We start from the raw sequence: 27,675 nt of genomic DNA on the forward strand, positions 1-27,675 counted from the left end.
TTCATTCAGCAGACATTTATTACGAGCACCTGGCTCCACGCCAGACACAATGGTGTCGGAGTGGACAGAGGGGACGCTGTAGGGGACAGCTCCCCTCCCTGGTCCTCCAACCCCGCTTCGCCCTCGTTGGACAGGGCACCGGAGGGACGGCGTGCTGTCTTCTCATCCGGGGAACGCGAGAGGGACAGGGCAGTGGAACATGGTGGAGATGCCCGGCACGTGGCTGTCTGGGTCTGAGACCGAAGTGGCCGTGGCTCGCGTGGACGGCGCGGGAATCACGGTCCTTCTTTTGGAAGAGGGTTTGGGGTGTTTCCTGAACAAGGGGACATGCTGGGAAGGACGGTGGCCAGCAGGGGCAGTCAGAGAAAACGCTGGTGGGCGCAGATTCGGGAGAGAGATCAGAACACATAAAAAGAAAATGCTAGAAGGTAGGAGAGCTATGGTGTTCAGAGCTGAAGAACTCTGAGCGCCTGGTGCCTTCTTGGGTGTGAGCACTCCCAGGTTGGACAGAGATGCTTGAAGCAGAAAAGGCAAGACGCCTGTGACCCCTACACCCTGCAGCTGGGGCCACCAGCCTCCTCCAGGCCCCACGTGTGTTCCCTTCCGTGGCGAGAACCCTGAGAATGGGGCCGTCCCATACAGGGACCGACAACCCTTGTGAGTGGACCCAATGTCCCCCCCGCCCCCCGTAAAAAAAAATAGCTGAGGAGTTTGCTCATCGGCCCTTTCATTTGTGGTTCCTGAGTGCCTGCCCAGGGCTGGGAACTAGGGACAGAGGCCCCTGCTTTCACATTCTGGTGGAGGACACGGGGCCACAGAAAGCATTCACAGAGCAGCGCGGCAAGTGCTGGCGTGCGGGGCCGACAAGGACCGGCGGGGGTGACAGACGTCACGGCTTCATTTTGATGCGTTATTCTGGGTCCCCACCCCTGAGCCCCCCCCGTCCCCAAGCCAAGTTTGATATTTGTCACTTTATGAGACCAGCAGTCCTCTTCGTGACCTCCACGTGGCCTTTATGAACAGACCACTGGGAGACAGAAAATTCTACGCTCTCTTTCCTTAAACACCCAGATAGCATTATTTACAAAATTCCCTTTCAGATTTACCCAAATATCGTATAGAATAATCACTAGACTGAACTTATTACTTTTTTTTCCCTTTTCAACTTCTCAGCGAAATATCTTCATCGTCCCGACGACTTCTGGTTCTTAATTTCTTGATACACACATTGTCATCATCCTGTATGGGAAGAAAATAGAGCTCTCAAGTACTTGAAAAGAACGATTTTTCGCAACCAACTCTGCGAAAACTCAACCCCTTACTAGATGTGATGCGGGCTTTCAGTTAGGAAATTAATTTTAAGGTTGGAAATGAGTTTTGAGGTGTGTCATGTGAAAGGCGCTTTGGTTCTTTACAATGTTGCTACTACTTGTTTTTCTAAATTTCAGTAGGAAGCTCTGTAACTTAAGTTAATACATAATGAAAAACGAAAGAAAACTTCTACATAAACATATGCATTTTTTTCACTAATTAAAAAATAGCATTCAAAAAAGTGAATTCAAATGTATAAAGAGGACAGGACGTTTTGGGTCTTCTAAAATAATCCGTGTGGGAAGTGGACAATCTGTCCATACTCGGTGGGTGTAGCCACCTGCTGGGCCTGTTCCAGGAGCCCGGAGGAGGCTCATCCCTCTGGACAGTCAGATAAAACGAGACCATCTGCTTTCTCAGAACCAGGGGGCGTCTGCTTCTGCCTCTCCCCCAACCCGACAGCCCATCAGAGGCAGACCCCACCAGCGACCGCACCAAGCGATTTTGAACACCTGCTCTGTCCCTGCTCCCTCACAGCTTAAAAGGGGGCAGGGGGGGCCAAAGACACCCCGGACAGTGCCGTCACCCCCATTCCGGCACGCAGGAAACAGATCCCTTCTGCCTTCGCAGCCGACACCAAACCAGATGCTGGAACAGAGCCGTGGCCCACAGCACCGGCCTCTCAGCTCGAAAGGCATGCTGAGAAACGTAAACCACTAGGGAGCTGCAGAATCCCCTTCTTTTAAACTAAGAAAATCGAGTCTTCCCCAGAAGAGCACCGACTGAATTTAATCTTGCCGTGGAATTATTCCGGTGGCAGGCAGTTACGTGCTGCTCACGGTGCAGGACATGAGCAGGCCTGGCGTACCACTTGCCGTGTAGACACCCGGCTTCCCTCCCTTGTAGCTTTTTCCTCAGGAACTCCTGGGGAAGCCGGACAGGACCGCCGTTCTGCTTTAGGAAGTTTCGCTGAACTAACAGGGGGACTGAAGACCGCTATCTAGAATTTTCTTACTCAGTATGTCGTACGCAGCCAGAAAGTACTGACTACGTACGTTCCTTGCTCTTCCTGGATGGTGACTTCACAAGGTCAAGTTTCAACCGGAAGTAGAATTCCCAAGACAGAGACAGCTGAATACAGCGACAACACGGTTTAGACTTATGCTTCCTACGCTAGTACAACTAGGAGCCAACAATGTGCTCCTTGTTTTTGCACGTGGGGCAAAAATTAGATGGCAATACTCTTTGCTCATTAAAAAAAAGGAAAACAGTAAATTACTTACCTTTTTTATATTTTCTGTGCATCTCTTGGCATTCCGAGTTACCCTCTGCTGGGGTTCACTCTCCAAAGCCTTTCCTCCGGGAGGGACTGTGATTTTTCTAGATCTCAAACACATGGGGTCTGAAGGTTGCCTTACTTCTTCCTCCTGCTTCTTCTCCTGGACACCCACTCTTTTCTTGCTTTGCTTCTCCTCGGCCACGTCCGGGGAGGGCATCTTAGTGGGTCTCGCAGACCTCAGACACATTCTGCTTTCCCGGGCTTTGCCCCCAGATGCCGCACGCTTGGCCCCGTCTTCTGGGCTTTGTAACGCTGTCTCTTGGGACGTCTTCAAGGGCTTCTTGTCACTGCTTTTTGTTTTCGGCTTTTCTGCCGCTGTCACAACAGGCTCGGATCTTTGCTCTTCTGCCTCAGGTTTATCTGGACGTCTAGAGCGCAGGGACCTTCCCTAAAAATGTCAACACATCCGCAACGTGCCACTCATGAGTAACGCAATTCTCACAATTCAGCATGGAGAGAGACACTCAAAGTGAGCTAAGAATCTGCCTGAAACGTTAACGGTTGTTTTCGAAGATGCCAGGAAGCACTTCGTCCCAGCGAGAAATCCTCTCCACTGGTAAACTGAGGAAGGAAGTCGGCCTCAGTGTCTGTCACCGTGTCCGAGTGTCGTAGATGTCAAACAAGCCCTGACAGCGCATTCTAGAAAAGTGCCCCCTTTTCGAGCTATAAACGATTTCCCAGTCCTTTACCAACCGTTGCTGGAGCAGGACAGGGGAATCGCAATTTCTGGAACCGAATTTAGAAGCTTTGCTGCTTGCATGAGTGTCCCTCCCCTGCCTCTCAAACCCCACAGGTGGGCTGCTGCCAGGGCGCAAATCCCCACGCAGATGGTCTCACCGAGTAAAGACTGCGGCAGACACCACCCCGACCCAGGGCTCCTGCCTGCGGGGTCTGGAGCGACAACACGGGACTGAGCTGCCACCTTCTCTCGGCACCTTTCCCACCTATGCAGAGGAGCATGACTCAGCCAGGTTCCAAGAAACTTGTCAAAATTCGCTGTGACAATTTTGACCAGTTTTCTCCCCAATTCGTCTGTTCTCTCTGTATGTCCCCAAAGGATCCTTTACCTCGGTCTGCAGATACTCAGCGTGGAATGCAGACCCCTTTGGAAAAGATACTCATCTACACCTTCAAGCCGTGAACACTTGATACTGGACATTAGCCCCAAGCGCACCCCCCAGGACAACACGTGCCCCAGCATCACCTGATGGGGTGGGGTCGTGCCCGCTGCTTCTCCTGCCCTTGGCGGGTCTCCCGGGAGTCGCATCCGCTCTGCCACGACCCTCAGCCTCTTCTTCACTGTCAGGGGCTCAGGTGGGTCACAGCCCTCGCCGGGAGCCGCCCTCCTCTTCCGGGGCGGCTTCTCCTCCCCCGTGTCCTGGCCAGGGGTCGCGGAGCGCAGCCTCTTTGCTCCCGTCGAACCTGCCTCGGTTTCTCGCTCCCTCTTGGAGGGCGGGGAAGCGCCGCCTTGCCTCCCAGACCCGGCCGGCTCTCTGTGGCACCCAGGGTCTTCCTCGGCTGTTGCCCGACGGGCCCTGAGGCTTCTCTGCAGCAGGCTCACAGCTTTCCTCCGGCCGGGAGAGTGCACGGGAGCAGCCCTAACGCCACCCGCGTCCTCTCCCGTGTCCTCGCTGTGATCGGGCACGGGGGACGGCTCCGGGGAAGCGGCCAGGTCTTCTAGCGGCGGGGCCTTCTCCTTAGGTGCTCTTAGCCGACGTTTCCAGAGCATTCCGTTCTCCGCAGGGCTCAGGGTCTGCTTTGCGGTGTCACTCACACATCTGACGTCTCCTTCACTACCGGTGGGTTCTCGGCTGGAGCGCGCACTTGGCCCCCGCCGCCGGAGGGATGTCCGCAGAGCTGACGGCTCTCGCCCCACATCCGCCTGCTGGGGAAGCGTCTTGACTTGCCTCCTTCTGCTTGTTGGCTTGTGGACTGGATCTGCCAGTGGCGATTTGCCGGGGACTGTAGTGGTTTTGTCGTCCGTCACTGGGTCCTGGGTGTGCTCTGGGGTTTGGGAGTGCTCCCCGAGGCCGGCCAGGTCTAAGGACGGGGCATTTCTCTTGGATGCTCTTGACCCCCTCTTGCTTCCGGCCCCCGTCTCTGCGGAGCGCACGTCCTGCTTTGCAGTCTTACCCAGCAGTTCGATGCCTTCCTCCGGACCTCCCGCTTCTCTGCCCGAGGGTGCTTTTGCCCCCCGCGTTCGGGTGGACTTCCTGGGAGCTGACGGCTCTGGCTTTATGTCCACTTTCTGGGGAGAGGTCTTGAGTCGCCTCCTTCTACTCATCGGCTTGTGGACTGGGTCTGCTGGTGGCGACAGGCAGGGGACTGTGGTTCTGTCGTCGGTCACTGGGTGCTGGGGGTGCTCTGGGCTTTGGAAGAGCTCCCCGAGGCCGGTCAGGTCTTCTAAGGACGGGGCGTCTCTCTTGGGGGTTCTTGACCGCCTCTTGCTTCCAGTGACATTTTCGGCAGGGTTCATCTTCTGCTTTGGGGTTTCCTTGAAGAAGCGGATGCCGTCTTCACCGCCTCCCGGCTCTCCGTGTGTGCGTGTGGCTTCCGCGGGCCTTTGGATGGGCTCCCGGAGAGGTGCGAGCGCTCTCTCGGATTCCGCCGTCCCCAGAGTCATCTTCAGACACGTCTTCCTCTGAGTTGCTGTGTTGACTCTTTCTGCCAGCGGAGATTTGCCTGGCGTTACTGTGCTTTGGACAAGAGCTGTTGGTTCCCGGGTGTGCTCTGGGGTTTGGAAGAGCTCTTTAAAACCGACCAGGTCTTCTAGGAATTGGGCCTTTTCCTTACTTGTTCTTATCCACTTTTTGCTTCTGCTTACGTTTTCTACACGGTCTAGCTTCTTCCTTGGAGTTTCCTTAGCCAACCTGATGTCTTCATCACCACCTCCTGGTTCTCTGTGTGAGGGCGCACTTTCCCCTGGAGCTCGGGTGGGCTTCCTGAGAGCTGAGGGCTCTTCCTCTAGGTCCACTGTCTGGGGAGGGGTCCTGAGCCGCCTCCTTTTACTCACTGGTGTGCTGACTGGTTCTGTTAATGGAGATCTGCCGGGGACTGTGGTGGTTTTGCTGTCAGTCCTTGGTTTTTCTGTGTGCTCTGGAGTTTGGAAGAGCTCTCTGAGGCCAGCCAGGTCTTCTAAGGACGGGGCGTTTCTTTTGGGGGTTCTTGACAGCTTCTTGCTTCCAGTGACATTTTCTGCAGAGTGCACTTCCTGCTTTGGGGTTCTGTTAAACAATTTGATGTCTTCGTCACCACCTCCTGGTTCTCCGTATGAAGGAATGCTTTCCCCTGGCACTCGGGTGGGCTTCCTGAGAGCTGAGGGCTCTTCCTCTAGGTCCACTGTCTGGGGAGGGGTCTCGAACTGACGCCTCCTACTCGTCGGTGTGCTGACTGCTTCTGCTAGTGGAGATCTGCCGGGGACTGTGGTGGTTTTGGTGTCAGTCCTTGGTTTTTCTGTGTGGTTTGGAGTTTGGAAGAGCTCTCTGAGGTCAGCCAGGTCTTCGAAGGACGGGGCATTTCTCTTGGGGGTTCTTGACCGCCTCTTGCTTCCAGTGACATTTTCTGTAGGGGTCACCATCTGCTTTGGGGTTTCCTTGAACAATCTGATGTCTTCATCACCACCTTCTGGTTTTCTGTGTGAGTGTGTGCTTTCCCCAGGTGTTTGGGTGGGTTTCCTGAGACCTTCCTCTGGGTCTCCTTTCAGGGGAGGAGTCTCGAGCTGCCTCCTTTTACTTGTCGGTGTGCTGACTGGATCTTCTAGTGCAGATCTGCCGGGAACTTTGGTGGTTTTGTCGTTAGTCATTGGTTTATCTGTGTGGTTTGGTGTTTGGAAGAGCTCTCTGAGGCCAGCCAGATCTTCTAAGGACTGGACCATTTTCTTGCGTGTTCTTGACCGCCTCCTGCTTCCAGTGACATTTTCTGCAGAGTGCACTTCCTGCTTCGGGGTTCTGTTAAACAATTTGATGTCTTCGTCACCATCTCCTGGTTCTTTGTATAAGGGCACACTTTCCCCCGACATTTGGGTGAGCTTCCTGAGAGCTGAGGGCTCTTCCTCTAGGTCCACTTTCTGGGGAGGGGTCTTGAGCCGCCTTCTCCTGCTTGTTGGTGTGTTGACTCGATCTGCTAGTGGCGATTTGCTAGGGACTGTGGTGGTTCTGTCGTCAGTCACTGGGTCCTGGGTGTGCTCTGGGGTTTGGAAGAGCTCTCTGAGGCCAGCCAGGTCTTCGAAGGACGGGGCATTTCTCTTGGGTGTTCTTGACCGCCTCTTGCTTCCAGTGACATTTTCTGCAGGGGTCATTTTCTGCTTCAGAGTCTCCTTGAACAAGCGGATGTCTTCATCACCACCTCCCGGTTCTCTGTGTGAGGGCATGGCTTTCCTTGGGGTTCGGGTGGGCTTCCTGAGAGCTGAGGGCTCTTCCTCTAGGTCCACTGTCTGGGGAGGGGTCTCGAACTGACGCCTCCTACTCGTCGGTGTGCTGACTGCTTCTGCTAGTGGAGATCTGCCGGGGACTGTGGAGGTTTTGCCGTCAGTCCTTGGTTTTTCTGTGTGGTTTGGAGTTTGGAAGAGCTCTCTGAAGCCAACCAGGTCTTCGAAGGACGGGGCATTTCTCTTGGGGGTTCTTGACCGCCTCCTGCTTCCAATGACATTTTCTGCAGAGTGCGCTTTCTGCTTCGGGGTTCTGTTAAACAATTTGATGTCTTCGTCACCATCTCCTGGTTCTCCGTGCACAGGGATGTTTTCTCCCGGTGTTTGCGTGGACTTCCTGAGAGCTGAGGGCTCTTCCTCTAGGTCCGCTTTCTGGTGAGGGGTCTTGAGCTGCCTTCTACTTGTTGGCTGGTGGGCTGGATTGGCTAGTGGACATTTGCAGGAGACTTCGGTGGTTTTGTCGTCAGTCACTGGGTGCTGGGTGTGCTCTGGAGTTTGGAAGAGCTCTCTGAGGCCAGCCAGGTCTTCGAAGGACGGGGCATTTCTCTTGGGTGTTCTTGACCTCCTCTTGCTTCCAGTGACATTTTCTGCAGGGGTCATTTTCTGCTTCAGAGTCTCCTTGAACAAGCGGATGTCTTCATCACCACCTCCTGGTTCTCTGTGTGAGGGCATGGCTTTCCTTGGGGTTCGGGTGGGCTTCCTGAGAGCTGAGGGCTCTTCCTCTAGGTCCACTGTCTGGGGAGGGGTCTCAAGCTGCCTCTTTCTACTTGTTGGTGTGCTGACTGGATCTGTTAGTAGAGATTTGCCGGGGACTTTGGTGGTTTTGCTGTCAGTCCTTGGTTTTTCTGTGTGCTCTGGAGTTTGGAAGAGCTCTCTGAGGCCAGCCAGGTCTTCTAAGGACGGGGCGTTTCTTTTGGGGGTTCTTGACCGCCTCTTGCTTCCAGTGACATTTTCTGCAGAGTGCACTTCCTGCTTTGGGGTTCTGTTAAACAATTTGATGTCTTCGTCACCACCTCCTGGTTCTCCGTATGAAGGAATGCTTTCCCCTGGCACTCGGGTGGGCTTCCTGAGAGCTGAGGGCTCTTCCTCTAGGTCCACTGTCTGGGGAGGGGTCTCAAGCTGCCTCTTTCTACTTGTTGGTGTGCTGACTGGATCTGTTAGTAGAGATTTGCCGGGGACTTTGGTGGTTTTGCTGTCAGTCCTTGGTTTTTCTGTGTGGTTTGGAGTTTGGAAGAGCTCTCTGAGGCCAACCAGGTCTTCTAAGGACGGGGCGTTTCTTTTGGGGGTTCTTGACCGCTTCTTGCTTCCAGTGACATTTTCTGCAGAGTGCACTTCCTGCTTTGGGGTTCTGTTAAACAATTTGATGTCTTCGTCACCACCTCCTGGTTCTCCGTATGAAGGAATGCTTTCCCCTGGCACTCGGGTGAGCTTCCTGAGAGCTGAGGGCTCTTCCTCTAGGTCCACTGTCTGGGGAGGGGTCTCGAACTGACGCCTCCTACTCGTCGGTGTGCTGACTGCTTCTGCTAGTGGAGATCTGCCGGGGACTGTGGTGGTTTTGGTGTCAGTCCTTGGTTTTTCTGTGTGGTTTGGAGTTTGGAAGAGCTCTCTGAGGTCAGCCAGGTCTTCGAAGGACGGGGCATTTCTCTTGGGGGTTCTTGACCGCCTCTTGCTTCCAGTGACATTTTCTGTAGGGGTCACCATCTGCTTTGGGGTTTCCTTGAACAATCTGATGTCTTCATCACCACCTTCTGGTTTTCTGTGTGAGTGTGTGCTTTCCCCAGGTGTTTGGGTGGGTTTCCTGAGACCTTCCTCTGGGTCTCCTCTCAGGGGAGGAGTCTCGAGCTGCCTCCTTTTACTTGTCGGTGTGCTGACTGGATCTTCTAGTGGAGATCTGCCGGGGACTTTGGTGGTTTTGTCGTTAGTCATTGGTTTATCTGTGTGGTTTGGTGTTTGGAAGAGCTCTCTGAGGCCAGCCAGATCTTCTAAGGACTGGACCATTTTCTTGCGTGTTCTTGACCGCCTCCTGCTTCCAGTGACATTTTCTGCAGAGTGCACTTCCTGCTTCGGGGTTCTGTTAAACAATTTGATGTCTTCATCACCATCTCCTGGTTCTCCATGCACAGGGATGTTTTCCCCTGGCGTTTGCGTGGACTTCCTGAGAGCTGAGGGCTCTTCCTCTAGGTCCGCTTTCTGGAGAGGGGTCTTCAGCTCTATGTTCATCCTGGTTGGCATGCCAACTAGTTCTGGTTTTGAAGATTTCTGGCATTTTTCTGCAGTTTTGTTTCCCACGTCCATTGGTTCCTGGACGTGAGTGGGGGTTTGGGGGAGATTTTGGATGCCCCCCAGGTCTTCCTTGGGTTCTGTGTCCTGCTGTCTCTTGAGGGTGGTCAGGTTGGCTATTGGATCCCATCTTTGCTCTGAATGTCTTCTCGATCTCCTCACAGCCACCATCTTTTCAGAACTACCTTCTGATTTGATAGCTTTCTCACATGTGTCAAAACAGCTCTCTAGTTCCTCAGTCGCTCCCTCTGGTTTCTGTCCTCGCTGTGGAGTTTTCCTCAGATGTCGCCCTGACGTGTTCTCAACAGTGTCTGTGTTTGCTTCTTCGTCGCTGTGCCCTGGACCTGGCATCTGTGTGTTTCCGAGCTCCGTGGACCTTCGAAACCTGTTTGCGCTTGACACCTCCTTCAGAGGCTCTGCCTCTGACCCTGGAGTCTTCTCGACGTTTGCGTTTACTCTAATAGCCGGTCGTCTGAGGGCAGGGCTGGCAGGACTGTGATCGGATGGCTCTTGTGGTTGACTCTGAGTCATGCGGAATACTTTTTCTCCTACAGGAAACAAAAACACACATGAGATACAGATTCTCTTCCCCACGTTGTGCCGATCTGGTATTATATGTTTATCAGAACAATGTTATCTGGTGACCAACAGTGGGGTCGTACTGAGGTGATGATTCTGCAGGGATCAGAGATAAGAAAAAAAATCCTTAAGAAGGGTCTCCCGTAGGGCGCCGCACCGCGTCTCGGGCACCGGAACACGGTCACTCTTTTCCTCAAACATGAGAAGCAAACGGCGGTGTGAGCTGACGCCATAGCATGGCTTCCGTTCAGTGGGCCTGGGGTCCACACCGCACAGGGAACACCTGCTTCTCAGCAGGGCAGGCACCGTTAAGGTGAGCTGTTCCCTCTCCCACAGGCGGTGGGTGTCCAGTGTACCCGGTACTCAGGTGAGAGCGTGAGACGGGCTCATTTCTCCCACCCGGGTCTCACAGCGCCGCACAGGCCACCGAGAACAGCAGCAGCGATAAACACAGTGAGCACATTCTCTTGCCCTTTCGTTATTTACACTTATTTTGAGTTTGAGGAACTGACGTATCTATGATGAGACGTCATTCTACTTCTGTGCTGCCCAACCTCTTTAAATTAAAAGAAGGCAGAAGCTGGGGTGCCTGGGGGGCTCAGTCAAGCGTCTGCCTTCAGCTCAGGTTATGATCCCAGGGTCCTGGGATGAAGCCCCGCATCGGGCTCCCTGCTCGGCAGGAAACCTGTTTCGTCCTCTCCCATTCCCCTGGTTTGTGTTCCCTCTCTTGCTGTCTCTCCCTCTGTCAAATAAATAAATAAGCAAAAATGTTAAAAAAAAAAAAGCAGAAGTGTACACAGGCAGTTTATAATTGTTATACTGCTGTATTAAAATTATTAATACAATTATCAATTATAATTATTAAAAATTATTATTAAAAGTATTCCTTTTTATGCCACTCACTAAATACCAACATTAGTTCAATCGTTAATAGGAATTTCCCCTGAACATGACAGAACAGGGAAGCTACAAATGGTATTTTTTCGGGAGTATCTACTGTAGAGAAGTAATACAGCATCTGTTGTAAACCAAAACCAACTTTAATTCCTACTGAAAACATCAAAGTGCAAGGAAAAAAAAAAAAAAACAAAAAGCAGTAAACCAACCAAAATTTACTGAAGTGCACAGCGGACGTTTTTCTCCTGAATCGGGTACTTGAAACTCCTTTTCGACAAAGTCTTCTGAATTTGAAAAAGCCCCAGGACATAGGCTTATTGTTTGTGGCTTCTCTTTGGCCGGAGTCTTGAACATTTCAGTTAACCCTGTGATGTGGGAACATTGGAAGAGCGATGAGTGTATCGTTCCCCGTGCCGCCGGCCACGCCGCCTTCACACCCACCAGAGGAAGTGGCAGAGAACGAACGGGGAATCCCTCCCCAGAATTCTCGGCAGACGGGGTCAAGCATTAATAATGAACTCATTTCGTTGAGGAAGAGCGATGAGATGCTGGAATCGTATCTCTTCTTTGTCTTTCCTTTTGGTGAGAAAATCTAACGAGGGCAGTTGACAGCTCAGTCTTGGACGGTTGCCCTGATCCCGAGCACCGGCCTGGAGACAGAGCCCGGCTCCCCATGCCTCCCGTCCCGACATCCGGAAACCTAGCGTCCTCATGCTGCCTTGAAAAGTCCTAACTTATATAGACCTGGGTTTTACGTACAAATAAAACATCCCTAACTTTAAAAAAATGATGTCCACTGGGCTGTCCACGAATAGTATTGTCAAGTGATAATATCACAATGTTTTTATTTTAACACCAAAACATAGCATTGACAGAAGAGAAGAACCATACGGTTCTTCGGACGGAAGATTTATCTTTCTGAAACCCTCACTCGAATTTCCTCTTTTCTCACTCCGCCATCAATGGGTCAAAATGCTCTGTCCGGTATGTTTGCAAATTGTGTTTGGGGAGCCTGTTCTGAGGGTCCCCAGACCAGCCAGTTCACTTAAAAATCTCAGCCCCCTGCCCCAGTTCTGGCCTTCCATAAAATACCCCGGAGCCAGGCTTGTGCCCAGATTGGTGTTTTGTCATGAAAGTCACTCACACCAAGGGGTGGAAGTTGTTTGACTTTCTAGGACGGTGTGTGGAAGGAAGGTTGGGGAAATGTGCTGTCCTGGGTATTGAGTATATAAATTTCTATTATTTAGATCTTGAAAATATTTTTGAGAATTGATCTTCAAGGCTCCATGACACAGATGTTAGTTACACTCGTACGTAATTTATAAGGAAGCACACACGCGTGTGCGTATGTCTGCATATCGGGGGCATCTACTCGAAACTTCTTCTCATTGAGCATGTCATCAAAGCCGGCAACTGTTCTGCATTATTGCGGTTTGTTTTTTTAAAAGCTAAATGCATCGATGCAACTATGACCGCAATCACAGCATCCCTTACTTGGGTTCTACAGAGGAGTACAATGATTCCAGCTTAAAATATGCCCGGAGAGAACACAAGACCCTGTAACGGGCGGTGGAAACAAGTGCCACCTGCCTCCAGAAATGTGCAAGGCAGAAACCAGTGGTCAAACCGTGCGACATGAAATCCCAACCCCTAGACTCTTGCCTTGGTTCTAGCCTAGGACACCCACAAGGAGGTCCCATCCCACTTCTGCTGCTTAAGGGAAACCTTTTCACAGGACTTTGTTTCAAGACGCAGTTAAGCTTCATGCAAGGAAAGTATGAAGCAGAGAAACATGGCCCAAACCAGTGGCTCTAACTCTGGGGCGATCGATTAGTAGAGACGCAGGGAAAAGGCAATTTTAAGGGCGAGCCTGCTTTCTTCAGCACAAAGCAGCTTCCGGTTCTCCACACCCGTGCTGCAACCCAAGGCAACGGTGTGCGTTTCCCATGCTCACCTGCTCTCTGCAGAACAGAGAGAATGAGCCTCTTTACTATTGGGGACCCCTTCTTGTTCTCCAACCCAGCCTTCTCTTGTGCCCCTCACCACCCCAGGAGGTCGACTAGAATGTTTATCCTCCCCAAACCCGCTCACGGTAGATACAATGTAGCACCCCATCCGCTTCCTCCCACGGAGGGGGAATTTACCTGAAAGATCTTCATTAAAGTCCATTTTCTTGTTGAATACAAGGTTGTTGAGCATTCTGTAGGGCCGAGCGGGCACGTGTACCTTCTCAATGTGAGCTTTCCCTATTATTATGGTACAAGGAGAGTTGGCATGGCCTGTGCTGAACTGACTGTGAACATCGCTAACAGGCTTCTGGAAAAAAGATAACAAGATGAGCAAAATGTCAAAGCGTCAACGCACACACCGCGCAACCGTACGCAAGAGTGTGAGGGGAAAGGGCTCCCCTACCTTTGGAGTGGTTGTTCTCTTGTGCCTTTTGCTCCGCTGCCTCTGGGGACCATGTTTAACCACTTTAGCTTGTGTTTGTTTGGCTCCGAGTTTTACGACGTCTGCCCACGATTTTGCCACTGTCAGAAGGAGAAAGTGTTGAAACATTTCCAAACTCGTATTCCTGAGGAAACGACCCTGAGGACCTTCTCTGCCAACCCAGCGCTCACCGATTAAATTGGCTTCAGAAGCGCCGCTCCTTCTTCTGGAATAGATCCTCTGCAAGATCTCGTGTTGGCTCCGATCGATGGAAGCTCTCTTCGAGGGCAAGGCGCCGCTCTTCCTGCCTCCCCTCTTGGGAGTGTCTTTGGGATGAGGGGATGCGCTGCCCCTGGAGACGGAGGGCACCTTGGACAACCGACGGTGGGCATCATTTGCCACTGGAGAAGTTCTCGTCAGATTCCGAGCTGGAGATCCCTTACGCGGGTCTTGTGCGCTCACTTCCAAACGGATTTCTGAAGAATCTTCTTTCCTTGATGGTTGAGGGTATTCCTGACGAGATTTCAGTGTTCATAAGAAACCTTACCACAGATATAACATCTCTGTAGGGAATGTGAGAACCCTACTCAAATAAGAATTTTAGTTGTTTAAATCTTGAAACACCAAAGTGTTTCATCCACTGTCTGTCAGGGGCCTGCTAGAAAGGGGAGTCTGTCCCCCTCATTTTAGAAAAAACAAAAGGGAAATAAAACAACAGATAAGTCTTAGTTGGGGTATTACGGGTAGAAAGGTGAAAGGAACCTCCCAGGGAGTGACAAGTGAGTGTGCTCAGATCTGAACTGGAGAAAAGCACCATCCATAGGTGTCTAACCCCCTTCGGTCTACACGGAAGGAGGGCTGCTCATTTCTGGGAGCCAGTATTGAATGGAAAAGGAGCCAGGCATACCTTACCCTCCTTTTGGTATGAAAGAAATTAAAGACAGCCCAGGCCCTCGGACAGGGATGAACTGTGGGGCCCTACCTTTCTAGAGGCCTAAAATCAGGAGGACAACACAGCCTAGGGTAGCTGACTCAAAGTTCTATACAGCTGATGGTCAAAATCATAGCTGTGTTGACCTCCGAGATTTCCCTTTTCACCTTATAATTCTAAAAGAAAAGCAAAAATGCCTTACGGTTATGTGTCAATGATATCTCCAGATTCTTTGTAATTGCTAGTGTTTTTTTTTTGTTTTTTATTATTTTTTTTAAGATGGTATTTATTTATTTTGAGAGAGAGAGAGAGTCAGAGGGGAAGGGCAGAGGGAGAGACAGAATCTTCAGCAGACTCCCGAGCTGAGTGTGGAGCCAGACTCGGGGCTCCATCCCACGACCTTGAGCTCATGGCCTGAGTCGAAGGCATACACTTAACCCATGGAGCCACCGGGGTGCCCCTGTAATTGCTAGTTTTCCTGAACCCCCCGCATGACACCCCGTAAGCCTGGTTGGCAGGACGGCCCAGCAGAAGGCAAACACCAGGGCTTGCCCTGTTCAGCTGCCTTAGAGTCGTGCGTCAAAGCCCCAGGAAGGAGCTCAACTTTTGATTTTTTTTATTTTCACTTTCTGATTAGAAAGAAAAAGGTCTTCATAGTAACTGGAAGTGTACTGGGTGGGGAGTCTGGAAAGTCTGGGAGTCCGCCCAACCTACCTTGATGATTTTCTTCAGGACAGCTGGAGTGTGGCTGACGAGAGACCTTCTCGGGGTCTCTCCTCTCTTGAGAGGTGTATTAGGAGGTAAGTTCTCATCAAACAACTCCGGCTTCAGACGACCACCGAAGGAGACCCGCCTTCTTTTCAGGGGCGTTCCTTCGATCTTATCTAAAGTAGGGAACACGAATGCGGAGAGGAATGAAAGAGGCACACTTATGGAGACCTGCTTCCGGCTCCTGTTAAAGACAAGCCTCTGGTGAGCTTCACTGACACCCAACACCCCCTCACGCCGTCCCTTTGTCACGCTGAGGGCCTGGAGTGCTTCAAGAGCTCAGGAAAGATCCAGGGACAAACCAACAAGATGTCAAGTCCCAACTGGACAGGGCAAAGACTTTCCACAAAAGGGTGAGAAATCCTGTATATTGATAAAGGGATCTGGACCGGTGGCATCCACGCTGGGGCCGGGCAATGACAGAGATAAACATTTCAACAGTGACCCGAGAAGGCTTTTTCAAAAGCCACGTATGAACTCGGGGCTCATTCAGACGAACCTAGTGAGAAGTTATGAACTTGACAACTTCTCCGGGTGATTCGAATCGGCAAATCATGAGTCTCAACCCCCTGCACATTCCGGTGAACCAGCATGTGACAGAAATCCCTTGTCCTAGTGATGCCCCTTCAGAGATCCCTGGGGACATCGTGACAGACACGTACGGGTCTCATTTCTGAGAGCCGCGCTCCTCACCCAAGGGACCCTCTGCAGACAGAGCCCGACAGTGATCTCGCTACTTCAGGACACGCTCAGAGCCCTGGGCAGTGTGGGAGGGTGCCCAGGGGATGTGCCAAGCCTCCTCCAGAGGTTACAGCTCCGCCACTCACTGGGTGACATGAGGCTATCAGTGTCCCTATTTGCAAGAAGGAAATCACAGGAACACCCGTCCCGTGGGCACTCCTGCTGCCTGCTCAAGGGAGTAACAGTGTGAACGTCCGAAAAACACCTATAACAGCGCCTGACGCGTAAACCCGTGGGCATAGTGTCCGGTTGTATAAAAAACAAACCCAAAACCCAAAACAGAAAAACTGCAAGAGACCCTGAGAAGAGTATGAATACCGGAGAGACACCCTGTATTTAAACATTTCCAAAGGACCGAGTTCCCTGTTTTTCACTTACGGAAGCAAACTCGTAGGACACAAGAGCTTACGGTTCAGAATCACAACTTTTGTGAAAAGCCATTACGCTTGGGCACCTGGGTGGCTGCAGTGGGTTAAGCCTCTGCCTTCGGCTCAGGTCATGATCCTGGAGTCCCAGGATCGAGTCCCGCTTCGGGCTCCCTGCTCAGTGGGGAGCTGCTTCTCCCTCTGACCTCTCCCCTCTCATGCTCTCTCTCTCTCTCAAATAAATAAAATAAAATAAACCTTAAAAAAAAAAAAAAAGCAAGCATTATGCTTATGGGTTTATCTTCCTTCCTATTTTCTCATAGGTGCACCAGGAGACTCCCAACATGGTGTTGGACCCCCTGAAGACCCTCGGTGGTGTTCCTCCCCGACAACCCGCACCCCGCCCAGAGCCCCTGGCTACGACTCTCCAGGAGGTGAGGACGCCTCTGTCCCAGTGGACAGTGCACCTGGCTGTCGCAGGAGCAGACCGCCACGCCTCAAGGACCCTCCCCCTGCACCAGCGCCTCCGCTGCAGAGGGAAGGAAAGCCTGGTGACTTCCTATGGAGATTCGAAGAAGCTGTGAGCCTGCGGGGGAGAATGGACGCGCGGGCCCGTGAACTTACTACCGGAGTCGGCAGAGCCGCTGCTCTCGGCCGCACTCCGGCCCGGGAGCCCAGCGCTCGGAGGCCCGGCGGCGGCGCCCGCCCTCTCCGGCCGGGGCCCGGGCGAGCTCGGCATCTTCCTCTCCACGTGGACGGGCAGTGGGGCTAAAACGGGGTGAGTCGGAGTGTCCGGGTCTGCGGCAAGAACGTCCACGCTGGTGGGGACACTCGCCCTCTTCCTGGAGAAGACTTTTTCTGGTGTTGCTCCGAAATTACCAGCACGGTCGGCTCTTGTGGGTGTTGGATTTCTGGTTAAGAACTTCCGAGGCGTACGTGTCTTGTTCTCTGTCCCGAAGCTTTCCCTTTGAGCCAGATTCGCGGGTTCACTTCCGCTGGCAACACGCCCGTCTTCACTCCGACGTTTTCGTGAGGAATTGTGTGGAGCATGTTGGACCAGGGTCTTGGTTCTCGTCGTCTCCTTAGGAGAGATGCTGGGACCCGTGGTCTCCTTGGGAGTCTGAAGGGCCTCCTCATCCTTTCTCCTGTCCTCCGTCTGGCTAATTCCTTGTTCTCCCAGAGCAGGGTCTGCCTTCACTGGGGTGAATCGACCCGACCTGGGTCTGGATTTAAGTGAGACCAGGGCTGGCGTCCCGTCTCGTAGCTCACCAGAACATTCGTTCTCTGATACACGGTGACTCCGCGACCCCAACTTTTTCCCACTCTGTGGAACATTTCCTTTTCCTGATGTCAAGTCAAATTCTTCCTTCATTGACTCGTAAAGCTCCCTAAAGGGAGACTCATGGTTTTCACTATTCTCAGGACACCCTGTAGAAGGGAAAGTCTTCAGTTCTCCATGACAGCTCACTAAGACAATGCAGGAATCTTCCTTAAAATCCCCGGCTGTAGGATCCACTGCATTTCTGAAGTTCTCTCCAGGAAGTTCTGAGGAACGGGCAGCATTAAGGGATTTCCTAGCAGTGTGATCTTTGGGACCATCCGGGACGGCTGCTTTGCCATTCTTCAAGTGTACCAGAGGACTTCCGGAAACATTTTCTTCACGGAGTTTTGAACGGGCATTGGAATCGTGAACTTTCCCATCTTGGCAATGAGTTATGAAATAAGAAACAGAAAATTCAAGACTTTCTCAGTGATTAACACTGTGCAGTATTCAAACTTTACAACCTTTTCAAACGGTCTTGCAATCTAGTTTTTCACTTAGCTCACCAACTACGTAATGCCCAAATGCGTCATAGAAGTATTCTGATACTTGAATTACGACGCAGACAAATCAATCACATCGGCCTTCTAAAACCAGTATGAGGGGTCCATATAGGGGTCACCGGCTACTCTCTACTCGATGAAACTGACACCCGTGTTCAGTTTACACGTGGACGCTCTAATAAGTATTGTGCCCCATGCATCTCTGGAGGAAAACTTAACTCAGGTGCCTGCCTGTCGTGTTATGTAACACAACCTCCTAACTTGCGTGAACCTAGATGTGGAACGCTGGCGTTCTCGTTACCTCTTCCTTGCCCTAACCCCACACCGAGAGCTGATCATGCAGGATCCCAGAATAAAATCAGGAAACTACTAACCGGGGTCGGAAGAGAAGCTGGACCTTGAGACCCGATGAGGAGATTCCTGTGAATCGGAAAAATAGAAACAGTGAGTTAGGTGCTCGTTCAGATACCCACAGTCATGTTTACGAAAATGTTCTGGTTCTGGATGCTCTTTCTTATCAAACTGTTCTTGTAGGAATTTTAGAGACTTTGAGAAAGGAGCCAAAGACACTTAGGGGCGAGTGCTCATAATACACGTATTTCTTAGCTGATTGTAAAAAAAATTATAATGATAGAATAAGAAACAAACTTGAAGCTCAAAACTGTTCAGATGGAACCTCAGTTGAATTTTGCTAACTTCCTCAAACTTCTTTCTCATCACCCTATGAAAGAACCGAGGCTAAAACTAAACATCTCCTATGCTCAGCGTCTGTGAACCTACCAAGAGCACAGAATTACTGACTTAATACCTAGGTTTGTCAGAAAGAGGCTGCAGGACCTGCGGGTGAGCTGGGGCCCCGCTCGGGTCGGCAGGTGCTCGGGTCGGCAGGTGCACCTGAGCCTGGATGTTTAGGAGAAAGTGAAACCGGCACATCACAGGCATCGTGCCCTCTGAGCCTCGCAGTCAGATCCAACACTCCTACCTGGTCCCCATGGCTGCCTTCACAATCTGTCAGAAGATTTTTAGGGGGCGAGGAACAACCACCGAATAACGAGGACGTAAGGTACAAAAGTTCAGTGTTGCTTCGGAGGAGGAAAGAATCTCATCTGAATTACGATGAGGAGAAAAAGTCACAAAGTGTATCCAAAGGCAAATATTTAAATTCTCCCTTCAATCAATTTCATATATTCCGTGGTGTCTGAAACATTGCTTCTCTAACTTGCCAAGTGAGGGATCAGTTTCTTATTTCCAACTTGAAGTTGGCCACGGATCTTAGGACCAAAGAATAAAAATGAATTAAAATTAAAATATATGTACAAAATATAAGCATATAAGCCCATTTTTGTACCATTATATTCCACAGACATAAAAGTCAATGTCAAATGGCTGTGATACATTCTCAGTATTCAGTTTCAACACTGACTTTATCACCGTCCAGACAACAAACCGTTGGTAGGCCTTCGAGACCACTTGTAACTCAAAGTCCACCTTTTTGCTTGGTTCCCTAATACCTACCGACAAAGTGGTTAGAGAACCTCGAAAGCGAGCTTTCCCCCAAAGCCAATGAGGGGCGAGATCACTACGAGGGTCCCTTCTCTAGGAAGGAAGCAGCACGGAGCCGGGGCAGAGATCTCCGGTTGAAGGCTTTCTGCTAATTTCGGGCATGTATCTGATAGGATTTTTTAAGCCAGTGAATTACAACCCGGTCACAGAAGACCAGCTTGGCCAGCTTGAGCAAGCTTCCTAAATTTCAGCGGATGGGCCCAGGACGGCATCCTGACAGAGCCGCACTGTTTGGATGGACACAGGTGACAAGATTCGCAGTGACGCTCTGGGGCCGCAGGGTTCTCTCCATCACAGTCAGGAAGCATCTCTGGGATTCACAGCTCTGATGTGACCCTTTCAGATGCAGAGGATGGAAGAACACAGTAACTGGGAGACAACACGAACCACTGGTCTAGGTCCGAGATTTGAACTCTATGTGATGGGCTGTCCTAGCCGAAGGTTTGCAAGAAGATCACATCGTGAGAGAGTCCAGGAGCCTTCAGGCCAAAGTGCAGGACTGACTCAGTCCTCTCGTTGTGAAGGAAAAAAAGAAATCATAGTTGTAAGGTTTCTCAGAATATTTAAGATCTCAGGTGTCTGTCCCTCTCATAGCTGGCGAGTCTCCTTCCCTTGTGAGAGGTCACTCATCTGCACGCATATAAATGACTTCATAGTGTCCCGCAGTACAACCACAGCCCACAGTTGGATCATCTCTGCGCCCCCCATCACCTGTTTGCATTTTTGTCCCCGGAATTCCGTTGACTCGCTTCCATTCTGATAACTTTCATTTTCATACCTGAAATGCACAGAAGGACAGACACACATTCAGACTCCAGCTCTGTGACAGATGGAAAACCTCCTCATCTCATTCATGTCCAAGGAGCGAGGAACAAACTTGCGGTTTTATTCAAGAGATCCACTGTATTCATGGAAGCAGAGGTGGAGTTAGAAAAGATTTTACACTAAAAACTTGGACAGGTCACCTCAAATTTCTTTTGGAACAGTGTTGTCAGAGGTGGGGACCCAGATTAACTTCTCAACGCAGACAAGCTGTGCGATTTCGACAATATCCGAGTACCTCCTCTGTGAAAACCCACACAGGAGAGCCGATTGGATTCCCACGGGTTTATATCCACAATCGTCTGAAGGCTTGGAAGGTCACTGGGGAAGCCGAGACCTGAGGCACTTGGTGATGTCACCCTCTGCAAGGTCACCACAGAGCCACCCTGTATAGGAATGCTGTGACCTCCTGTTTCCTGCCTACTGCGTCTGCATCTGAAAAAACACTGGCACATGTTGGAAGACGGAGACAGATTTAAGAATATACACTGTCCTTCGACCAGACCCCGGGCACAATTCACAGAACTGTGGGCATCCTGAACTTGGCCTCTGTAAGGTGGCCTGATCCGAAACAGGCGGGTGTCTGGACTTACTTCTCATGGCCTCAGAGTGCATGGTCACGTCCCCCTTCCCAAGCCCTTCCCCACTCTTGTGTTGGAGGTATTTAATTATCTCAGTTAACCTCAAATCTGAACGGCATCTCATTTGGGGGAAGAAGTTCTAGTTTCCATTCCACATCAAATGCTTCCTACCTAGAAGTCTGTTTCCTGGAAGGCAAGTTCACAAGAAGCCCCGGGAAGAAGATGACCAACCGAACACATGGGAAATATCTGCTCAACGAATGGAGGCAGTAAGGAGGTCAGTGTGCCATCTGGAGGCATGACGACCAACGTGACCCAGTGTGCACTGGCTCCCAGGGACCTGAGGCGCAATCAAAGGCACCTGCCGGATGAGCGTGGAGGATGGGAGGGGACGCGCCGAGCCAACAGCAACCCCGAGGGAGCTGGAGGGGGCATTCGCCAATGTCAACAAAAGAGACTTCAAGATAAAAATTGCTCCCGGGGATGAAGAACACTTTATAATGATGAAAGGATCCAACTATCCAGAAGATAAACCGACTGTAAAGAAAAGTGTACGGAAGAGCTGGTTGTATCGAGCCCCGCATCGGGCTTTCTGCTCGGCAGAGAGCCTGCTTCCTCCTTTCTCCCTCTCTGCCTGCCTCTCTGCCTACTTGTAATCTCTGTCGGTCAAAATAAATAAATAAATCTTAAAAAAAAAAAAAAAAAAACCAACTTAAAAAAAAAAAAAAAAAAAAAGAGACAACCTGAGCCTTAGGGATTATGACAAGTTTAAAGCCAAGTGCCAGAAAATAGGATAGTACGCAATTACTGATAAAAAAGCAGGAGGGAAGGTACAGAGAATCTCAAGAAAGATAAGCCACAGAGCTTCACCCACTAGGACAGGATTCTAAGTTTCAACACTCCCAACGGAGAGGCCACAGAAACAGAAGAACTAAAAAAACAGAAAGAAAGAAAAATCCTCAATGTGTGATTTCAACCTATGGGAGCCACAGGACACATATTCTTTTCAAACATGCAGGAGAGATTAGTAAAAAATTAACCACATCTGGTCATAAAGCAAGCCCTTGACTCACTTCAAAGCCTGGAAATTTCCCAAACTTCAGTCCAAAATGAATGAATTATATACCCGGGATTTATTTCAGTGAAATAGTCCGACAGCAAGAAAGAACAAACAGGACATCCGTGCTTGGCTCTCCCAAGTACAGAGCAGAAGTCAGCTGCAAGGACATACCTCATTGTTTCAAATTTAGAGTTTAATAAAGACAGACAAAACCAGACGGTTAGAGACGCATGCTTCCGTAGCACAACTCTGAAGACTTTGTTATCAGAAAAGTCACTAGGGTGGTTTACTTGGTGAGGGAAAGAAGCAGTGATTAGATTAACTTTCCAGAAGAAGGTTGTGGAAACATTCTGTCTACAGCTTGAGTGGTGTGTTAGCTTGCTAGGACTGCCATCCAAAAGGCCACACGCAGGTGGCCTCAACACAGAAATGTATTCTCTCACAGTTCTGGAGGCTGGAAGTCCGAGATCAAGGTGTCGGCAGGACTGTTCTCTCCCTGAGGCCTCTGTCCTGGGCTGGCCAGGGCAGTCCCTGCGGCTTTTGAGCTGCCGTCCCTCCGAGCACCTGCTGCCCTTCTTCGGTGTCCTCAGCTCGTCTTCTTACAAGGACACCAGTCAAACTGATTAGGACCCACGCTAATGGCCTCTTTTTAACTCAATCAACTCTTTCAAGACCGTCTCCAATACAGTCATATTCTGGCTTGTCGGAGGTGAACTCTTTGACATAAGGATATTAATGGGGCACAGTTCAGCCCCTAACAGGTGACAGTCACCCAGGGGCTCATGTCATGATAAGCTGAGCTGGACAGCTTGTCTTGTGTCTTTTCCCCAGGACCGCCTTTTAACTTTAAAATGAAACAGAAACTGAAAAATGCATGCAGCTTCACCCCGCCTGCACCAAAAATAAAACCCCGGGAGGCCCTGGTCACCCGTCTTTGGCCCAGCTGCACGCTCGCATCCTCAAAGAGGGTCACGGGAGCCCCACGTGTCATCCTCACTACACCCACATGACTGCAGACTGAGAACCAGTGGGGAGAGCAGCGGCTCCAAACACTCTGACATCATCCGCGGCACCGAAAAGTCACAGACATCTGCTGAGCATCAGCGCGAGAGCAACTAGCTTCACCTTTCACCCACCTGAAAGATCGATCGACAATAGTGATCACATCGCCATGCTTAAGGTGTACGGGCTCCGCAATGACAGACCCGTTCACTTGGGTCGGATTGGTGGAACTGAAATTAAACAGTATCGCCTACAGAGAAGAAAGGGGAAGCTAAGTAATTGATGACTGGGTAAAAAGTGCAATGAAAAGGGAAAAAAAAAACAAAACAAAACAACAAAACAGACTTCAAACACCCACTTACCTCCTGCCCACTGACTTCAATTTTGCAGTGTTGTTTTGACACCACAGGGAGCTGGATTCGAATGTCGCATTCAATACCCCTTTGAGGGAAGAAATTAAGAGTTTGAGGCTGCTGCAACTTTTTTTTTTTAAAGAAATCTCATGAATGCTTCAAAATAAAACAGCATTTGACCATATGTTTGATCCAAAAATGAAACGACAGAAAGGGGTAATCAGTCAGGCGGTGACGACCTGTGCATTTGGTAAATAATTTTGACAAGTATTGTGTACGTGACTACTTTCAATCTTTAAGACTTTGGGTACTTGAAAACAATTATAACAGAAAATATTAGAATACAAAACTGGATTGCTTTTACTGAAATGGCTATGTTTATAATACCCAAATAAGGGAGGACCTCCCACCAGTTTGGAGAACTGTAACGATTTCTGACACTCTGTGCTTTTTTTCCATAAAGAAAGGTTTCTGTGTGTTCCGTTGTAACGTTATGTATGTTCAAAGCTTTCATCATCGCTACAGGTTCTGTATTTTATGCTAACACCTGTCTCTTCACAAACAGACAATCACATCAGCACCTATATCACAGGGTTGTTCAAACGTTGAATGAATTATACATTTCTGCCCTTTGTGCGGGAAACTGTCGATACCATTGACTCATGAACTTTTCATTGCTTTAGAAGAACGCTGTATTAACGGACAGATTCACAAGACCATTATTAAAAATATGAATGTAAACAACAAATACGCATTATTAGATTCAACTTCACTTTCCACATGAAGAACATCAGCAGGAAGCGCCAGAAAGGGGAATTTCCAAACCCACATGCAAACTAATCCAAATGGTCCTGAGCGAAGTTTCCTTGGGTCTCCGGGGCTCCCTTTATTGTAAGTTTGAATGGTTATTCACTCTCCTCTCTGTTCTCGATACACTGTTCTGGAGCCGGGACTATCTCTCCAGAGAGCACATAAAAGTTCCAGGGGTACAAAATGATCGCAGAGCTGGAAGTCGACTCCTGAGGGCTGACAGACTTGGTTTGTGTGAGTGTGAGTGTGTGAGTGTGTGTTGAGTTTCTTGTCCCTGCCTCGCTGCACGGTGTTCTTAGCCTTCGTGGGAAAACGTGGTTTAGTGGTTTCAGTCGTGTGGCAAGTAGGTTGCAAAGGACAGAGCGGTTTGTCAGTAGCCGTGGAGAGAGCAGTGTTAGCTCTGTCTGTCCCTACAGAGAAACGGGTCAGCCACAGAGCTCTGTCTAAACTGTCTGGTTGTCCCACAGGGTAACACTAACTGGGGCTCGGATACACCTTTGTGTTTTATGTCTCATGGTCTCCTAACCTTGCCAGCCCGGGCACTTTTGGACAAAACTTTGTTCTTGTCTGAGGTTTTGTTCTCAGGTTTCTGTGTTTGTTTTTGTGGTTATTTGCCTCATTCCATCTGTGAGCTTTGCAGGCAGACAGATGGGACGCAGGACTTAAGTTCTAAGGTGTTTCTGGTAGTGGGGCCATTAGTTGGCAGGGATAAGTCAGACATTTTCTCTAAAGCGGGGCGGGGGTGAGAATCCATGAGACGAGCTAAAGTTAAGTTGTTGGAAGAATTTCTCGATTGGAAATTTAGGCTTTGAGTTCTGTTGCTCTAGCTCCTAGAGTAATTTCGAGACGCTGCCATTTGTCCAGGGTCACTCTAACTCCTGGGATCCCACACGGTCTTTCACTATAAGAAAAAACAAGTAATTGCTGCAGAGGTCTCTGTATTCTACAGCTGTCCTTTTGTAAGAAGTACTTTTCCCAAACAAAGCAATAAAAAAAAAAAAAAAAAAGAATATCTCTTTCTATCTGTGTCATTGGACCACTTTTGAACAGGTTTTAAAATGATAAAATCCCACATAAAAAGATATTTAATCACTACTGTAAAATCACCAGAATTACTGACATTTGACACCAAAATGTTTATTCTTTTTCCTTCGAAAAGAAATTATGTAAAGTGAACAGCTACTTTAAACTAAAGAGAATTTGATTTTTAGATAACAGAATACTGCAGCAAGAGAGAGAGAGAGACTATCTCATTAGAACTGAGAATTTGGGTGGCTACAAACTAAACTGCCAACTAGAATCCTTATGGGTCAGTGGCTGTTAACCTCAGCACCATTGACGTTCTTTCCAGTAGGGGCTGTTCTGTACATTGTAGGGTCCGTAGCAGCACTCCTGACCTCTGTTCACTGATGCTACTGGCTTGAACCTCTCATGCCGTGACATAGAAAATTGTCTCCAGACCTTGCCAGATGTCTCCATGCAGGGCAAATGAACCCTAGGCTGAGAACCACGGGCCACTCATGTTTCCACATTCTGCCCACGCATCTGCTAGACAGAAAGTGCCACTGATCACCTCTCTCTCGCCAGACCCCCACCAGGCACTGCGTGCGTAATTATGCACGACACAGTCCCTTTGCTTGCCCAGCTTAGTAGAGGGAGTCACAGCCAAAGACTGATCATGTTGCATGGTGTTAGGAAAGACCAGAGCTGTGTTCACTGAAGGGTTCTCTTTGGGGAACATTTAAACGGATATCTGAAAGCTGGAAAGGAGTCACTCACATAGGGAGACAGAGAGAACATTCCAGTCATGAGTTTAAAGTGGCCAAAAGCACCTCGATGAGCATGAGCTCAGAAGGTCTGAGGTGAGGCAGAACACGGTGGGGATGGGGCGGGTAGGACAGGACGGGGTGTGGGTAGAAGATGGTCGGGGCCCCACCTCCGGGGCTCCACAGAGAGGCTGACTTATCATTTTATAAGAAATCCCTTGTCGCAAACGTGGAGGAGTGTGCCTGTCATACAGGGACCATATTATTTACCACCAACACGGGCCAGCAAAAAGAAGAAAGTTCTTACAACACTAGCAGGACTTCTGTTTTCATTTTTCCAAAAAACCAACAAGTCAAATACAGAGCCACATTCCGTCGTTTGCTCAGTAGTGCCCCCCCCCAGCCAAGGCACACCAGGTTTGGGGGGGTTTCAGCTGAACATACTGGTCATCTAAAGAAGGCCTGCAGGGAACCAGGATTTGAGAATAATCTACATTTTCCTCCATTTAAAGATTTTATCAAGTCAATTTTAAAACATGTTTGATTAAAAACAATACTTAACTATATAAACATTGTTTTCAAAATTCTATTTCCTAATATACGGCCATTTTACATTGACAATAAGTAGGAAAGTCCCAGCAAATTCAGGGGGGAATCACTCCTAGGGCGTTTCTGGTATGTTACTCCATGATTAGGATATTAATGTCTCTTAAACTAAAGTGTCCACCCCTGCGCAGGGCTCACCTTCCAAACAAGCAGGTGCTGAGGCTCAGTGGGAAGTGGGGGCCGTCCACCCCACTCCTTTTGATGGTCACAAGGCGACGCGTGGGACCCATTTTCTAAACAAGACTTTGAGTATAATCGGGGTAGGAAGGTTAGGCATCAAAAGGTTTACTGAAGCAAACTCACTGCAGGAACATGCCCCTGAATAAAACAAAAACAAAACGCGGGGCGCGGGGGGGGGGGGTTACTCTAAAAACAAAGAGCTGGTCACTTTAAGTGACCAAATGGGCTAGGCTGTACAATTCGCCATGCTCCTGCCACCCCGACCGACACGCTACTTGACCCCTGGAGGAGCCCCAGCCAGGACCCGCGTTGCACCCCAGGGCGCCCCCAACACCCAGTGACCCCAAAGACCCGCGGCCAGGACGCCGACCCTCAAGGTCGAGGCTCCCGAGACCTCCTCGCTAGAGCCCCGGCCGCGTTGCAGGCGCGGTTCCCGCAGAGCAGGGGGTCCCCGCGGCCCGGGCCCCCAGCACACCGCCCGCCCCCGCCCGCCGAGGCGCCCCGACGCCGGCTTACCCAGGACCCGTCGCCCGCACCGCCACCAGCCGGCCCACCGCTCCGCCAGACGCAGCCCGAGTCCTCACCAGGAAAAGCCAGAGGTTCGCCCACCTGCGTCCACCGCCCGCCCCTGGCTCCAAGGACGGGGACTTGGAGCCCTCCGCAGCCCTCGCTGCCCCCCGCCGTCGCCTCGCGGGCGACCAGGTAGCCCAGCCCAGCCGCGTCCCGGAGGCGCCCGGCGTAAGCAGCTCCGCGCGTAAAGCCCCCGCCGCGCCCGCCGGATTCAAATGAAAACAACCATTCGAATTTGGCGCTAAGCGCTGCGATTGGACGGGGCGGCGCGACAGCAGACCAATGGGCAGGGGCGAGGGCGGGGCGAGGGCGGGGCCAGAGGGGAGGGCGCGGGCCCCGCGGGGCAGGAGAGCGGCTGTGCGGGCTCACTGAGCACGGAAGTCGCGGGGCTCCCACCAGGGACGGAGTGAGAGAGGCGGAAACGGAACGTGGTCTTACTGCCCGGAAACCCCTCTTGCCTCCTTTTCTGTA

At 50.5% G+C, this 27,675-nt stretch overlaps 1 protein-coding gene across 2 annotated transcripts; it reads right to left on the reverse strand.

Annotated features, from left to right (window-relative positions):
* On the reverse strand, window positions 1–27,392 carry MKI67 (marker of proliferation Ki-67). 2 transcript variants are annotated; one of them, XM_046027241.1, is made up of 16 exons: window positions 27,151–27,392; window positions 26,593–26,772; window positions 23,282–23,360; window positions 23,054–23,169; window positions 20,166–20,232; window positions 18,266–18,311; window positions 16,692–17,768; window positions 14,908–15,077; window positions 13,454–13,775; window positions 13,245–13,363; window positions 12,977–13,148; window positions 11,042–11,197; window positions 8,557–9,904; window positions 3,855–5,640; window positions 2,595–3,038; window positions 1–1,239 (listed from the first exon to the last, which is right to left on the reverse strand). In XM_046027241.1, the coding sequence occupies exons 2-16, from the start codon at window positions 26,682–26,684 to the stop codon at window positions 1,162–1,164; spliced, it is 6,072 nt and encodes a 2,023-aa protein (XP_045883197.1). In that variant the 5' UTR covers window positions 26,685–26,772; window positions 27,151–27,392; the 3' UTR covers window positions 1–1,161. The 2 variants fall into 2 exon arrangements, with proteins under 2 accessions (XP_045883197.1, XP_045883196.1); XM_046027240.1 differs by having other exon boundaries at window positions 3,855–8,187; window positions 8,554–9,904.
* Between the last annotated feature and the right edge of the window lie 283 nt (window positions 27,393–27,675).

This window comes from Meles meles, chromosome 13, assembly GCF_922984935.1.
Source record: "Meles meles chromosome 13, mMelMel3.1 paternal haplotype, whole genome shotgun sequence".
Classification (NCBI taxonomy): Eukaryota; Metazoa; Chordata; class Mammalia; order Carnivora; family Mustelidae; genus Meles; species Meles meles.

Excerpts from the sequence above, each read along its gene's own strand:
- MKI67 (XM_046027240.1), bottom strand. The coding sequence starts at position 26,684 with ATGGGTCCCACGCGTCGCCTTGTGACCATCAAAAGGAGTGGGGTGGAC. Across the intron at positions 13,149-13,244 it reads AGAGAACAACCACTCCAAAG|AAGCCTGTTAGCGATGTTCA; the intron begins GTAGGGGAGCCC and ends TCTTTTTTCCAG. Across the intron at positions 11,198-12,976 it reads CTTTAATGAAGATCTTTCAG|GGTTAACTGAAATGTTCAAG; the intron begins GTAAATTCCCCC and ends CCCACATCACAG.